At 49.4% G+C, this 16,519-nt stretch overlaps 1 protein-coding gene across 4 annotated transcripts in view; it reads left to right on the top strand.

The window, feature by feature from the left end:
* Positions 1-16,519, top strand: part of LOC128885235 (ankyrin repeat domain-containing protein SOWAHB) — an 81,473-nt gene that overhangs the window by 48,813 nt on the left and 16,141 nt on the right. Inside the window, exon 7 of one of the 4 annotated variants that reach the window (XM_054139176.1) lies at positions 11,469-11,657. The exons of 1 other annotated variant lie outside the window; for it this stretch is intronic. In XM_054139176.1, the coding sequence (XP_053995151.1) occupies positions 11,469-11,483 (15 nt within the window). In that variant the 3' untranslated portion in view covers positions 11,484-11,657. Of the gene's footprint in view, positions 1-4,935; positions 5,058-7,355; positions 7,582-11,468; positions 11,658-16,519 lie in introns of those variants that run through there. 2 more of the 4 variants (XM_054139175.1, XM_054139174.1) reach the window with 2 other exon arrangements.

Below are 16,519 nucleotides of genomic sequence, written 5' to 3'. Positions count from 1 at the left end.
CAGTCCCGTTGGTTGAACGTGTATCTCTTATCCCTTTGCACTCGAGGCCTTTTTTCTGTTATCTATTACCACGAATGCTAAGCTTAGATTTATTTCGAAGAATGCTTAAAACACTTAGACATTCTTATTCCGTTCATTCTTTTTCCAACTGTTTTTAACTTCTTTCCATCGCGATATATAAAATTCCCCCTTCGATAACACAGCGATTACACGTCAGGCGGAAAAGGAACACCGCGAGGCGTCGCTGGCTTATTTCATCCGGCGACGCGTTATTAAAACGTATAAACGAAGGTGATAAAGAAACGTATACGCGAAAGTTAACGCCTTCGGATTTTAACGGGTATCCAATTAATTTTGTGACACATCGCGCGCATTCGTACGCATTCGTGCGGAGCGCAGCTGCGGGACACGGGGCACCCCTGCGGCGCGCTTTCTCTTCCAGCTTGCCCCTTCCTCCCATATCCTCCGGGTCCGTTCTGCGTTCGCAGACAATCGCGCCACGGGCCCACGAAGAACTTTAGCTCTGATCTTCTTCGCCCCCGCGTACCACATCTGCTTGGAGAATTTGCTATATGGAAAAAATTACTCGATTCTGTTTTCCTCCACGCGTGAAATTCCATTGAGATGATCGAACTAATCGTACACTTCTTATTTTTCAAATTAGAAGAAAGATAAATATTACAATTGAGACAAATTTTAACAAAATTTGATCTGCGAACCCTGATTTCATCGCAACTACTCGACCTTTCGGAGTTTCAAAAACCTCGATCATGCCTCAGTTGATGCACACTCGTGTTTTTTCATTTTTTTTTGCCTCTCGAGGGGGTGCACGAATATCGCGACGGTATTGTCGAGAACGCGGGGACCATAAATAGAACAAGCCGGCCTCTAAGCCTCGCGGATCATTCCGAATGCTTCCTCGAGCTGTTCCCCGTCGTCCGTCGTCCGCGTCACTCAACGCTGGGGACATTATTTGTAGCCGCGGACGCGGCCCTAATAATAACGCCAAGCAACGGGAAAGCGAGCAATGAGACGGCGAGGAGAGGTCGTTTCGAGCGGTTCAGAGGGGACGCTGGGAAATCTTGCGGACGTTAAATAGACGGGCGACGATGGCCGACGAGGACGAAGGAAAGACGGCTCCGCGAGATTTCTTTATGACTCTCGGGGCCAGCGAGACCGAGCTCGGCCAGGAATTGATAATTAATGCTCGAGACTTAACGCGACCCGTTTATCTTTGGCTGGCTCTAACGTCGCGGAGGCAGGTGCAACCCCTTCTAAGTACCGGCGGGATCCCATGACATATGATAAACTACCGATCGCAAAAGGGTGGACTGGGTCTCTCATCCTCCGAGTTTCTGCGATTCGCGCAACTAGTCCCCGATCGACTGGAAAGGGACCTCTTCTTGGTGTGGGCTGCTGCATCGTAGACAAAATTTGGTCACGTGATCCGGTTGTACTGATATTCAACCGGTAAAAAGATGAGAATAAACGCTCTCACTCAAGATTGAAAGATTCATCAAGACCTTGATGAATCGGAAAACGATAAAAGGACTGGTAATCTTACTCTAAGACTTATTTACCTCGGACCTGTCTCCGGTGTTGCATTACCAAGTCGGGAACGATGATCCTGCTCGAGACGCATGCACCGCCGTTCTCGAGACAAATTAATGTCTCGAGGGCTAATTCAGGATTGTGTAGTATAGTGGTGTGTTGCACGAATGCGCCGTACACGTGTCGCAACAAGGCCGAACGCTTTTACACAATAACAAGTGAATACGTTTTAAATGTGTTCTCGGTGACGTCTGAATGTGCTCTGTCCCGAGGCGCAAGACACGTTCTTGACGTTACATTGAAATTTTCCTATTCAAACCTCGCATGGTGGTGGATGTAGATACACGTGGCAGCTTTGTGTTCGATGGAGACACATACTCGAGATGTACGCAAAGGTTCCTAGTCTCACTCGGTATTGTCCCGAGATACGTGGAAGTTCGTGACGCAAGTCTAAGGCCTTCATATACGGTCCTTTCCAAGCACGGTGAGTCGTCAATCTTGACTTCGCGACACTTATCAACCAAAGGATGTGAAACTTCATCCTTTTTGCTTCCCCTAACCGGGAGACTTAGAACATCAGTATCGGGGAGTGGTAGGGCTTTCCTCGCGACAGTTATCGAACAAATTTTCTATACAATTCCTTGTACTCCTCCACAATACCAATTTCCGCCTAACGAAGCCGAGGAACGTGACAATTTCATCGCAGCTCAGTCGGCGCAATTGAGCCGGCGATCAAAGCGATATGACGTTCGAATGCCATCGTAAAACAATGTGAAACGAGCTCGTGCAGACGTGAGCGGGTCGCGGGAGGATTTTCAAGCAGCCATTCGCGCCGCGAGCGGCCATAAGCGCGTCTCGTACCGCGTCTGGGTTCGTCCTCTCGTTCTCTGGTGGAGACAGACGGTATAGATATCAGCGGCTGTTCGCCGAGGCGCAGAAACAAATAAACGCGAAGCGCACGTCATAACTGTCGGCACGGGGGCCACGCTTAATAAATACTCGGTTGTTGGCGCGACGCGGTCCCGCGACGTGTCTCGGCCGTGTCTTCACGAGGGTGGCGAGGCCCTTGGCCATACCTACTTGAACTCGATACACACGCGTGCCAACTCGCATGCACGGTGCCAGGGCCGACATCGTATAGGAGCAAACCGTCCCTTCTTCAGTTAATTTGATTTTTTTTTTACGGATATCAAAAATTTAATTTAAATTCTCACTAATATGTACAGAATCTGAATGTTAGTGGTATCGATGACTCGATGTACAAAAGTCGATGTACCTCAATAAATCATGATTGAAATATAAGGTAAAACAGAGACCAACGTATACGAAATAACAACGTACACATAAATATAGCCCACACGTGAGAAAAATGGCACTGTAAAAATTGCAAAATACTTTCAAAATATTTTGGTAAATCACTCCTGAAACGTTCTCCAGATGTAGCGTATCGATGACAAGGTTCGTGAAAAAATGTTCGGTAACTGTCACGTGTGTTGTCCCCACCACTTCTTAGAGTTCTTCTTCTGGTGTTTAATAAATCGATAAGCTGACCGTGTTCCATAATTTTAACTTGTAACACGAGTTATAACGAGGGAACCTAATTCGGGAATTGCCTCAGAGACATAGTAGCTCTAGAGCCGGCCCTGGAAACGGAGTCGCGAGCTTTATGCGGGACCAACGAGTGAGATAGTACCTCGGTGACAGCGGCAACGAGCCGTGCATCGGTTAGTCTCGCCACATCAGGATCCCGACGTACGACCGCCTCTCATTCGGATCGGGAATACGTGTGCGCGTTACATGGCACGCATGTCTTTCTGGTAGCGCGTCGGAGAAGCCACGAGTTTGCGGGTCCCACTCGTATTTGCTCGATAATTCTAGACGACACGAGCACACGACTCGAGGATCCGTTCAGAGATTTTATCAATGGACGGAGTTTCTCTTCCAGGCACCGCGCGTTTCGTCATGAACGAGTCCACTGCTTTACTGGCTAAGTCGTCACGAATAGATCGGTTACAGGCGGAGCTCGTGGCGTTTTTCTCGCACTGAACGTGCTGAACACAAATTAAAGTAATATTGAAACGGGATAGAAAACACAACATAACACAGCATAATGCAGCATGTCAGGGTGAGATGTAAGAACATCTTTCGTCATACAATTAAAAAATCATTCTCTTCGTGGTTGAATCGACTTCAAGATTTCTCTGCGACTCATTCGCCAAAGTAACGACCCCCATCGGTTAAGGAGCGCCATTCGAGGGAATGAAAATCGCGGATAAGCGCCCGTTCCCAGCGTGTTTATTATTCCATATCCTAGCGGTGCGCACAATTTATGCGCGTTCACGGTATGATTTATCGCAGTCACGGCCGTCGTTGCTCGCTTAATAAAAGTAACGACAGTTCTAATTACGGTCGTTAGCAGCTCATAATGCTGGGATAATTATTGCGCGCGTGCTTTGATGTAAATCTTTCACTCGCTTGCATTAAAAAGAGCGATTCACCGCTGTCTCGTACAGAGAGTTTCACAAAGTATGCCTGTGGGAGTTCAGTGCAAAGGAATATTTGCAAAAATGCACGCGAAGAAGAACAAAGGAAATCTGAAGTTATTCTAAAAATGAAAATCCGTTTTCAGCTTCGTGTTAATAATGTACTTAACGTCTGAAGATGATCGTAATAATAACTTTTCAGGAACATCTTTCCACGATGAACTTAACAGTAGCATTCATTAACGGTGGCGTGCTCATTCGTTGCCAAGGCAATACATCCGCGACGTGTTTCCTGCGGAGGAACACGTATGGAAATCCTTAGAAGGCCATGCGTGCAGTGTAGACGGATACACTCGAGGGTTGGCGATGCTCCTTTTTTTCGAGAATCGTCGAGAGGACCGGCAAAACATCAAGGCCTCTCGAGAGTGGCCACGAGCTCTTCAGGGACGTACCGTATTACAATGGTCCTCGCGTAGAGAGTATCGGGCGTCCCGTGGAGAGCCACTCGAGGAGCGTGTTTGAGAATGTAGGGGCTCGGTTTTCTCTTCGAGCTTAAAACAAACAGCTCTCACCTGTGCCATCGATGGCATAATAACCACCTGTGCCGGTTCCCGTCCCGCTGGTCGGCCCCTTTCAGCTTTTTGCCTCCTCTCGAGCAGAAAACTTTTCGCCCTTGCCTCCTTTCGCCACGTCTTTCTCGCGACCCGTTACATAGCGTTTAACTTTTACGATCGGGGTATCGACGCGATACAAAATTCGCCGAAAAACCTTATGGTACACCCTGCCTATTAAAGATTGATTTTGAACAGAGAAGGTATTTTACTCAAGGGAAATATTATTGTATGTGTTTGATGTTAATTTAGCCAACCACCAAGTAAACGCGGTGACTTGACTGTTACAGAGTTTCTTACAGACTGAAAATGCAGAGAAAGAGTTGTTCGAACCTTTCTGGAATTGCAATAAAATTGAACGGTGCCGGTGGGGGTGAACGTTCGCAGGTATAACATTAGGCTCATCGCCTCGCGTACACGCAAAGGGAAACCCTCAAAATACTTGATATTATTTTTCTTCGACACTCCGAAAGCCCTGAAGTATGTATTACTTAATTCTTAAGAAACGTTACATTATTAAACATTTGATGGAAATTTGACTGCGATAGAATTCCGTTGAAAAATGATAAAATTGCTTTATTCGTGGAGCAAACTACACCGAAACATCAGCCGTTGTGTCTTTGCTCGTCGAGTGACGCTCGAATTCTCCAATTTCTCCGTTGCTGGTTCATATTCTCCCGAGTCCGCTTCGTCTTCCTCGCGAATGCGCGTAGCAGGCGCCCGTTGTGTTTTCTCCATTATATTCTGCGGCATTTATCATTGTATCCTTTTTTTCAATGCAATCAACGTTTTATCGGTCTCGTATCTCTTTCGCCGTTGCACGATTCTTTTTACTCCCCCCCTCGGCTTGTCTCCCTGCCCCTGGGCGCCTCGAGGAGCGACGAGGTACATACTCCATTCAGGTTCCCGGGGCCCTTCGGAGAGCCCGCGAGCAAGCGTTACGAGACCGTCGGAGCCACTCGTTTATCTTGCTTGACGAGGAAAGGAGGAATTAACGAGGAATTAATAGCGGATCCTAATGATAAATGATTTCTTCAACCCAGCCACCCCTGCCGCCTGTCCTAATTTGTCTAATTATTTCGCTTAATTCTCTCTCGCGCAACGACACAAGATTTCGTGCCTCGCTTAACGAAACGAAACTAATTAATGGGATCGTTAACTTACGGACCGGTTGGCATACGCTTCTAAGGAGAAATGAGACGATTTCCGTGGAGGACGTCCGCTCGACCCGGCACGTGCTCCGTTCGAATTATCTCGTTACATTGAACGAAATCATGAACTCGAACAGATTGATGATGGAAGCGTCGGTGTGAAAAAGGGGGATAATTGACGGCGATGGATTAACATCAATTACGCTCACCGAGGATCTCTCACGGATGAAATATGGGGATGCGTTCTTTTATCGATGCAATCTTCGCGCGATTTTGAACCAATTTCTTCTATTCGCTTTTGACCGATAGAATGTATCATTGCTCGATACCATCGCGGTCCAGAAAAGGTTACTTCGTGGAAAGACACTTTCCACGGCGATAAGTGTCTTTCGCGCCGATCGTTTTAAAAATACTCGGTCTTCAAGGCACGCACGAGTGACATCAACGATGAGGCTCTGTCGCCGTTTCTGGTTAACAACTTCCTCTCGTCTTAACGCCTCGAGAGCCGTAAACTCCAGCTTCGTTTTATCGTCCTTATATCAACTTTCGGAGTGTTTGCAGAAGAAGTAAGAGAAACAAGTAGTCGTCTAATGTCCGTCGTAAAAGTTCAGAGGTTGGGCTTTTTGTACCGTCGACGCTTTCGTCTCCGCCCTCGTCACTGACGCATTGAAACCATCGGTTATGATCGTTCCCTTGGAACGTGCATCTATCGTAACGCAGATGGAGGAACCGTGTAATTCGGTGAAATTGAAAATTTAAAGAAACGAATAAAAGAAATTGATGCAAATGTAAAGAAGAACTTACTGGAACGCTAATAAATAACTGAACTAATTGCAGAAGAATCTTCTTAATGAAGACCTCGTATTGTTTAATCCTAGTTTCATTTCCTGATCGTTAACTCGGCTCGAAAGACACGATTCCATCGGATCGAGGAACAGGTTCGATGGTTTAAACTCCGCTGAACTGTCAAAGGAGGCACCGTTCCGAAAATATACGTGCGATCGCCTGACGCGAGGAACAGGCTTCGAATTGCCTCAACTTTTCACGTAATCGTACGACTAAATTACAACTTACTCACTGGCAATAACGACAATTACGGGTTATCGCGCGGATCACTCCCCTTCGTGGTCGCGTGACGGTATCATCGCACCCTCGAATTTCGAAGGCGACACCTCGGCCCGCTCGGTAGCGTTTACTGTCATCCGATGTCCCTGTTCGCCAAACTCGTCATTATCCCCACCATCCGGTGCCCTGTAGCGATGGGGCCAAGTTTGGTGCGTCCACTCTAATCGGAGTCAAGATCAAAGTGAGTTCTATTCATTGAATCGACTGCCTCGATTATTGCAGGAATCTTCTTGCAATAATCGAGGCCCTTCTGCGCCCCTAAACGATTCGAACCTTATTCGAACCTATCAGCTCGAAGTCTAACAGCTAATTTGAATCTTTGCAACTTAGAATCCCAGCACACCTTTTTCGCGGCGTTCGATCCCATCGCTACCGCGCCATAATTCTCCGTCGTGCATCGAGCAGCCTGCAAATATGTTGTCGTGGTTTCACAGGAGACGGGCGTCGATCGTCTTTTCTGGAATCGCGTGCCACTGTCGGAGTTCACGTGACTGGTTCGAGCACAACAGCCAAACGAGACCTTTTGACAATTATCGTCGGTGGTCGCGTTTCGAGATAAGACGAGAGAAAAGGGGATGACGGCAGCCGGACGCGAGCACGCGTGTTTAACCAATGGGCCTCCTCAGCTGGCGCGTTCCATCAGTCACACGCAAATAACTCACTTTGCCTCGGAGAGGTAATTTACGTTCACTCCGAGTCCCGCTTTTGTCACCGGCAACGTCCTCGCGCATGACCTATTGTCTTTCGAGCTCAATCACGATTTCTTTTCATTATTTACGCGGTGTATGCGGCTTTTCGCGTGATAGAATGAGTCATTGTTTTTTAAACAGACATTTCCTTTTGATCGAGGGTACTACGTGAAATAAGATGATACACATTCCGAGCTTCAAATGAAATTTTTCCCATAGGTCTATCGAGAAGTGTTACGTACCTAGTAGTCGACCATTCTGAGTTTCGTCGAGTTATCGCGGGAGCGTCCACGCGAAAAGAGGTCGTTTTGAATTTCCAATGGTACCTCTGTCGACGTAGACGTAAAAGGCAGCCAGTTTGGAGAAACGAGCCGGTTAATTCTGGAGCCGTTTGTCAGCCTGGTAGCGGCATCAGCGTTCGAGCAACGGAGTATGGAACGAACGAGGCGGTTTCCCAACCGGCACGGTTACAACCGCACTCGGTATATTTATTGGTGACGTTATTTTGGTATTTCGTTACGGGCGACGTCGGGCACGAGGCCGCGGCTCGTTCGATCCGTTGAGTAATCGTCGCCATTAAGCAGCCTGTCCTCTCGCGTCTATGCGCGGGGCAGAGGCAGCTTTTTTGAAAGGCGACGCCACGAAAAGGGGGTGCCACCGAGCGAGAAATAAGGGAGGCGGAGGTAGGAAGCGAGACGTGGCCAAGACGAGAGCCGACGCGCTAGAAGAGGAACACCGACTGCCTCTTAACAGTGATAGAACGACTGGGATTCACGCTATGACCGCTACACCGCCGATTCGCGCAGTGATGAACTACCCCGACTTTCCCTCTCCATTTCTATCCGCCTCTTTCTTTTACGACCCGCGATGACGCGCGCGGTTTCTAAGTTTGCGTCCCTTCGGGACCCCCTCCGCGTTCAGTAGCACCAGCCAATTAGCGGTTTTCCCTTTCGGCGGTGCTCGGCGAACGTCGCCTGTCTCTTTGGTGGCCGATCGCGCGACCTTTACGAAACGAGGGATCACAGGATCGAGGATCACAGAAATCCTATACGGATTTGAATCCTATTGGTTACTTAAAATAGGGGCTTGCATGTTGTTAAAGAATACTATAACGGTGTTATTTACCTATTAGGAGGACCAGAAAGTAATGTGGTTTCTGCAAATGTCGATACTTGCTTGTCATTTATGAGCTCATTGTGTATCAATTGATTTTTGTCGACCTGGGATTGAAAAATTGCACACTAGGTAGGTTTGTTTGAATTTAATGTAAAAGTTGATCGCCCATTTCTTCCCTAATCCAAATTTTAGACTGACCCAGCGTGACCCTTCCTGTTTCCCTGTGGAGGTCCTTCGAGTGGTTCTAAAATGTAAGAGTGTACTTCCTCGCATACCGTTCGAAAAAGGAAAACAATCGCGCGTTGTTTGTACCGGATCGCACAGTTTTCAGGCCGCGGTCGTAAGTAGAGCTCGGTCGGTGTTCTCCAATTTACCAGGATCGCGTTGGTCGCTTTTCAAGGCACACGGCGGCGATTAGATCGGGACTCGTCGCGACACGGCATTGCCAGCTCCGTGGTATTTACTTCTGGTCGAGCGGTCGTCCAATCTGTCGAAGTGCCTCGGCTGATAGCATCGAACGGTCCCCGTCGAGGATCTGGAACAACGCGGCGAGTCCACGCCAATTTCTCTTTCCACGACGCCGTCGGAAGACAAAGCTGCTGGTCCCCTTGGCCGGAATTTCGCTCGTAGGCGGAAACCGGAGAGAGGCATAACAGCCGAGAAAAGAAGATGGAGAGAGAGAGAGAGAGAGAGAGAGGTTCGGCTCGGCCCGCGGTTCTCCCCCGTTGGAGCGCATTGCCGCCCGTCCAAAAAACGGTCCCCACGGAGTCAACGTGGCCCATTATGTACGCGAGGGAGCGAGCTTTTTTGCGGGGAATGCCGACGCTCGTCGAGGGTGGCCGCCGCCGTCACGTTGACGAGAGCCGCGCAGCTGGAAAACCGAGCCACTTCGCGGCCCGTAGAGATTTAGAGAAAAGGGAGGAAGAGGAGCAACTGTAACGGGAGTAACAGACAGCGCACGGAACATTCGCGTGCTTTCGGCTATCCCTATATATTTTGCTTCCAACCTACACGTGTCTCCGCGTGTCTCCTCGCTGTTCCGGGCTCAACATTCTTGCGGTACGGCCCCGCTTCCATCCTGACTCCCTTCCCGTTCCCTCGTGGTCCCATCGCGTTTCTTCTTTTCTTCTTGTATATCGTCATGAGGATGGTCCGCAAACTAACGCGTAATCCTCTCGTCGCCTCCACACATCACCCTCCAACGACGACCGTCTCCGCCTCGAGCACACCCCCGCGTTCGCTTGGACTCTCGGTATGCCGGTCGAGGCACGAATTTGTTACGCAAAATTACGATCTCACGGCTTGTATCCTCCGGTAACCGAAACGAGTGCCTGGTTTCGTTGGTTGCTTTAAGTCAGGCATGAGCAACCTTCCTTAGTTTGGGGACCACGTTATCGTACCGCTTCCGAGTCGAAGGGTTGCCCGTACGTGCTTAGGTGATACGAATTCGACATTGCGTAGTCCCTCGAAACGACCAACTCGAGGTACAATTTAGTAGAAAAGCTTTTCTCTCAGCACCTAAAACTTTTATCGTACCTTATCGTACATCCTGCAAAAGCCCTAAAGTATGTATTACTTGATTCTTAAGAAACATTACTTTATTAAGCATCTGATGGAAGTTTGACTGCAGCAGAATTTCGTCGAAAAATGATGAAATTGCGTTACCCGTGGAATAAACACATTCCTCTCGAAACATCAGCACCTGCCTCCCCCAATTCGTAATTTCCATGATCGTTTCAAGACGACGTCGCGTTCTCCGACACTCACATTTGTCGCTGCGATTGGTTCCGTTCGGGCATCGAATAAACTACCCTGCTCGTTCCCGGGCAATTAGAAATCTCTGGGCAGCGCAGCCAGGCCGTACGTCAGAGCAAAGTGGAAAGACCGATTAGGACGACTCGCTGTCAAAACATCCACTCTGTGCCGGGACACGCGGCGCACCCCCGTCTCTCCGCGGGGCTTTCTCTCCCTCTGCGAACGCAAAGAGTGCATCCATGCACTCTCGGAGAATCAGCCACCCATGTGCACTCCCGGCAGTCCATCACTCCGCTCGGACGGCTGCTGCTGCTCGCGGCCGAGAGAGAAAGGGCACCAGTGACCGAAACAAACGGGGACGGAACGAGGGCCGGGAGCATAGCTGCCCCGACGCATAATATATCGGTTTAAAAGTACCATTCATTTAAATGGCGTTTATACCGGCCCGCCGCGGGACGAAAAACACAGGCCGCAGACCTGAAAATAATAACGGGGTTAGCAGGGTCCTCGACGAGGTGAGAAATGTCCCGCGCGGCCGGCACGCGGATGCAATTGAATCAATCATCCCACGAAAATGGGATTCTGGATGCTTTCACCGCCTGGTGAACCGCCATTAATTACGCCAGAGTGCCGTCGCTATAGTTGTCAGCGGCTGGGAAAAACGTCGCGTCGAGTGTGTCCGCCTCGCGTCTTTTTTATGGCGTCGTGTTTTCGAGAATTTTTTCGAAACCGTGTTCCAACCTCGTGCCGGTAAACCGTTCGGTTTCGGACACGCTGTAGGTACCGTGATATTTGAGCGTGACCTTACAGTTGAACGACAAGTGTTCTCCGGATCGGGAGATCGAGCGAATGGTTAGATCAGGGAAGTGAAATCCGCGATCTGCGCGAGGAATTCGTTGACCACGATGTGGTTTTTGATGCCAAGAGGTTTTCCAAGCTAATATTGTTGTTCTTTGACGCCAACGCGGTTTTTTCTTTTTGTTTCAGGTAAGTCATGCGTAGTCGACAAGAGTGGATCCATGGGGATGCCTCATCTGAGGTATTCGAAAGGAGTTACAGGCCATTTGACATACATAAGTAGGTGCAGGGATTGGGTTGTATAATACGAACACCTGTTCCATTAAGACGGGCTTGAGCCACCATTTGCCTCCGAAAGTAATGCTACCCCCATATTTATTGATTACAGGTGCTCGTATTATTTTGTCCATCCTCTATATAATATTACATGAAAATTGTTATTTCCATAAAACCTGTCCGAACGATTTTGATCGATTCTGTCGATTCCTGTCGGTTCCACACGCGTCGAACGCGCCAAAATTCGAGTGCTCGCGCGCCGTTTCGTCTCTCCGCGCGCGTTTCACAACGCGTCGCGGGTGAATTATTAAAACGGCGCGAGCGATTTTATCTCGCAGCCACAAATAAGCAGCTCCCTTCGAGCGGAGCGTTTAGGTGTGATCGAGGAGACAGGCCGCCTAACTTTATAGTCCCTAACGGTTCCGACACTCGCTCCGACCCCTTCTCTGCGTTCTTCCGCTCCAGGAGAATTACGAAACCTCGTTCCTCGATGGACGTATACGTGTTCCCCGCTTGAACGTAATCAACGTCGACTTCGGCCTTCGTACATCACCGCCGCGTACAATTATGTCAGCGATGACGCGCCTCCGACCGGTCGGAGGGAGACCGATGGCGAGAAAAGAGGCAAGAAGTAGAGAGAATCACGAAATCCAAGAGATATTCTTGGATAAGTTGCGATACTAAAAGACTGATTAATAAGTTAATTCATAAACTTTGGCAGCTGCTGTGCTCCTGGAATTGACGTGTTTCCAATATAAAATATTCTTCTGGCCAATACCCCTTTGATTCTGACTTATTATCCAGTGGTTCTTGAATAATCTGCATAATGAAACTGAAATTTGAATAATATACAGTTGTACTATAAACTATGTACAAAGAATGAATGAATTATAAAAGCACATGGGCACCTCAACGAGACGCAAGCGTGCCAACGGGGATTCCGATTTCTCAAACGCGAACACAGTTCGATGTCTGGCGTTATCTCCGCGACATCTATCGAAAGGTCACGGTCGTGTTCGCTCGTCACCAAGAATTCGACCGGGAGGCTGGCCCGACTTTCTGATCTCTCGATAAAAACGGGTTTCCGTCGCCCGGTGACTTACGGCCCGGGGATCGTCTAATCCTCGCGCGCGTCGTTTAGAAGCGCTTACAGGCGATCGCCGCTAGGAGAGGTATCGTTAAACCGAGGGGCAATAACTTCGGAGCGACATCGCTGGGCGCGAAATCGTCGTGAAAGCGACGAAAAAACCGGATATTTACGGAGCCTTCGAGACCAACGAATGATCCCTCGCGACCATTTCGTCTTTGGGCTCGCTCGTGGTTGTCTACTCGAGGATTTCACTCTTGAGAGTTTGTGTCCTCGTAGGAACGCGAGGAAGAGTCCTCGCACTGGAAGTTGCCTAGTCATTTGCGGGATGGTGCCTGTGTGTAGCGTGACAACGTCGACAACATCGACAACAAACGTGCTCGCAGGAATATAATTTCCTGGGTGCTCCTCGACTATAACAAACAAACTCTTCGCCGTCCCTATCAAATCTCCATCAAAGTTCGTTCAACGTAAAAGTCTATATCCGGGATGCCCGGTGTCCATCGCAGAGGCTTCCTCTTAACAACGTCTCCGTTAGAGCAAAACTTTCCTCCGGAGACCGTCTGCGTGTCACTGCTGGCCAGGACGGATGGAAGAAATTTTTCTCGAGGTCGTGGCAGTCCTCGGGTTTTTTAAAACCAAACTCTGCCATCGAATCTCGAGGAAGACGAGCAGGAATCGCGTTCCGCCCGGGGCTATTCACCGAACAAGAGAGGACGATGATCGTCGAAGAAGTCGGAGAACACCGCGGACGGGGGTGCGGACTCCTAGCCACGCGAGGATCCGAGTCGAGGGGCAAAAAAGAGAACGCCTCGCCTAGCTGGTCGCGCAAGCGGGATCCTGCGCGCTGGAGAGAGGAAAAGAGCCGAGAGGAACACAAACGAAACGGTAGCAGACGAGGAGCGCGGATTAACAATGCCGCAAATACTGGTACCGGCCGTGGAATGCCCGCGAGCGCACACGGCGCATAATTAATACCACGGTCGGTTGGGGAGGTGCACGCCGAAGAGACTCGCGGCGAGCAGCCAGCCAACGCGAGAGAAAGAGGAGGACGAGCCGCTGCCCGCCGCCCTTAGGGGAACGGAGACGACGAGGTCTCGGGAACGAAGGTGGATCGTGGAACGGTGGAAAGAAAGAAGAAGGGAACCCCGTTGGTACCGGAGGGACCGACCGGGTTCGGGATGTCCGCGGGGAGGAGATTTATGTGGCTCCTGATTGAATCGTTCTCACTCGATCGCGCCGCTTGCTTTTTGCCCTCCCGAGATTCTCTCCGCGCCCCATCCTCCCAACCCCTCCTCCAAACCGTTCCTCCCGCCTCTCTTTCGCTCTTTTTCCGCTGGCCAACCGCTCGGTATGACCGCGGCCTGGACCGTACGGATTATCTGCGCCCGAGCCTCCTGTAACCTGTAATGCACCCTAATCTCTCGTGATTCGGCCTTTAGTAAATTCTGGACTTGAAATTCTTGAATTCAGACGTAACTCTGTTTAGAGCTGCGTCGTCCTCTATCCATGATTTTTTGCCTTGAAGCTGCCAGGTCATATCAGTCCCATATGCTATGATGCTATTTTTTCTTATTAATTTCATATACCGTTAGATGAAATCTACATCTGTATTTATGCATTATACAATATTTATTTGAATTTATATTATAAAGGAATTTAAAAAAGCAATGTACATCATTTCATCGCATTTCTCAACTTTTTGTTTTATGGAGTTAATCGATTTGTGCAATGAACGGATCATATATCGCACAAATATATGTGTTGCTCAGTAGGTGGATGGCTAAAAAAAAAACCTGTGCGGTGTCGCGGAGGAATGCGATTGACCGCAGTTCGATAGCGGAAAACTGTAGATCATCGTGCTCGAAATTGTGTTTCCTTGTAGGTGTCGCACGGTAAATAAGTGTTTCGAAATGCGCAATATTGTCTGGAACACCCCGATAAAATTGCAATTTTCTATTTCCACGGCGTGGTCCAAGGGTGCCAACGAAACGTTCCTGGGCATTCGCGCGGAAACTAGTTAACGTCGCGAGGGCAGGGCCGTTTATTGCACGGTGAAAGGCGAATCGCCCCGTTAACGGGAATATTACACGACACCGCGGCGCGATTTCTTTCTTTCGGCATCGGCCACGTTGTTATCGAGATAAGATTGCCACGGCGGAGCCCGCGACGAGCTGGAAACCGCTGAAAACCTTGAGCTCTCGTGGCGGTGTTCGCGCAACGTTCACGTGCTCGTTCGTCACGGCTGTACGCCTACGCGTGCACGCCCACGACCGAACAAAAGCTAGAAAATTAACGTAGGAAAGTAGCATTTTGTCGAGATTAATATCCCTACCCCTCCCTCCGCGTTACGTGCCAATCGCATAGATCTTCCTCGAAGGTTCGCGCCTTCGTACCGGACGTGGTCTTTGCGCATAAATTCAGCGACTCGAGGAGCGAAACCGAGGAACATTCTTCCGACTCGAACGTTTACGCTGAATTTTACGCAGCTCTTGAATTCTTGGTGTACAGTTTCTTCTCTCTGAGATCTGATATTTGAAAATCCCACAGTTTACACGTTACCTCATCGTTATCTGCAAATAACGATGTTCTCGTAATTCCAAATTAATTCAGACTTCTCCGCAAAACGGATACCGAGGTTACCTCAGGGTTCGCACGCAACGAAATAATTTCGTGCTGAAAGAAGTGAGGCGTTTTTTACGCCGTCGATCCAGTTCGCCGTAATGTAACTATGTCGTCGTCGTCATCGGCGTTGTCGTGCGCGGTAAATTTCTGAAACAGAATCTCCTCCATTGTAATGCCACGCTTTTGCTCCGGGCGCTCTGTTAGCTAGCTAGGCGGAGAACGGAAGCAAAACAAAAGACGCCGAAATGCGTTCATTATTTCGAGCTAATTGGCGGTGCCTTTACCCTCGAGCTGAGAGGGAACTGCGAGGCCGACCCGCGCGGCACCAGGAGCCACCAGCCTCTCGTACTTTCAGAAACGACGTTCTCTCTTTTACGCGTTCGCCGCGGGCCTCGCGTCCTCCTCCCCCTAACCTTTGAATTAAATATTCCTCCTCGGTGAACAAGAATTTTCTATACCCTCTAATGTTGTATTCGTGTCCCGTGCGTTCCACGGTGGGGAAGCCCCGAATTCGTCTGCTTTACGACGTCGAACCTCTTTATAGCTCCTCCTGGGGGTAATCGCGGTCGTTCCGAGCCCAGGCCGATCCCGTGGCTCCGATGAGGTGTAATATCGAGCGTGAACAGAGGACTGTAATTTGCACCGCGATACATCGTCAGGTTCTGGTGACTGAAAGGAGGAGAGATAGAATTACGGTAAGAACTACCGACGCTTTTAAGGAAAGCTACCTCCAACTTCTTCAGGCCAGCTGGCTTTCTCCTTGAGCACATTCGAAGAGGAATACGGCGAACGAAACGAATAGTTCGGATACAGAGTGTCTAAGGCGTGTGGAAGTAATGCCTCTGACAGCAAAGGTCTTAGAACCACCAAACATCGACAACCAGTTCCCTGTTCTGTAAACGTCACAGCATCTTGGACCTAACCTGAGCCCAGATCTCGCGACCCTCGAGAACAAGTACACCCGGAAGGGATCAACCAGTCGAATCTCGAGAACTCCGGGTAGGTCAGCGTACAAAAAAGTGGAACTGAGTTCGCCGGTCGTTCTAGCGAGGACGTAGCGATACTCGAGCGCATCGGTCGACCCGACGAAACATGGTTGCACGGTATACGTACACGACTTACGATAAGTATCGCGACACATGTCGGCGTAAGTGCGCGATCAATAAGGCTCGCGGGAGAAGACGGTCCGTCTCCTGGCGCGGTTGGATGTCGAGTAGCCCAGCATCGAAAGAACCCAATCCGTTTTCCGTTT

The sequence above is a fragment of the Hylaeus volcanicus genome, chromosome 2, assembly GCF_026283585.1.
Source record: "Hylaeus volcanicus isolate JK05 chromosome 2, UHH_iyHylVolc1.0_haploid, whole genome shotgun sequence".
NCBI lineage: Eukaryota > Metazoa > Arthropoda > Insecta > Hymenoptera > Colletidae > Hylaeus > Hylaeus volcanicus.
The sequence above is the reverse complement of the archived record's forward strand: the minus strand, read 5'-3'. Positions and strand labels throughout refer to the sequence as shown.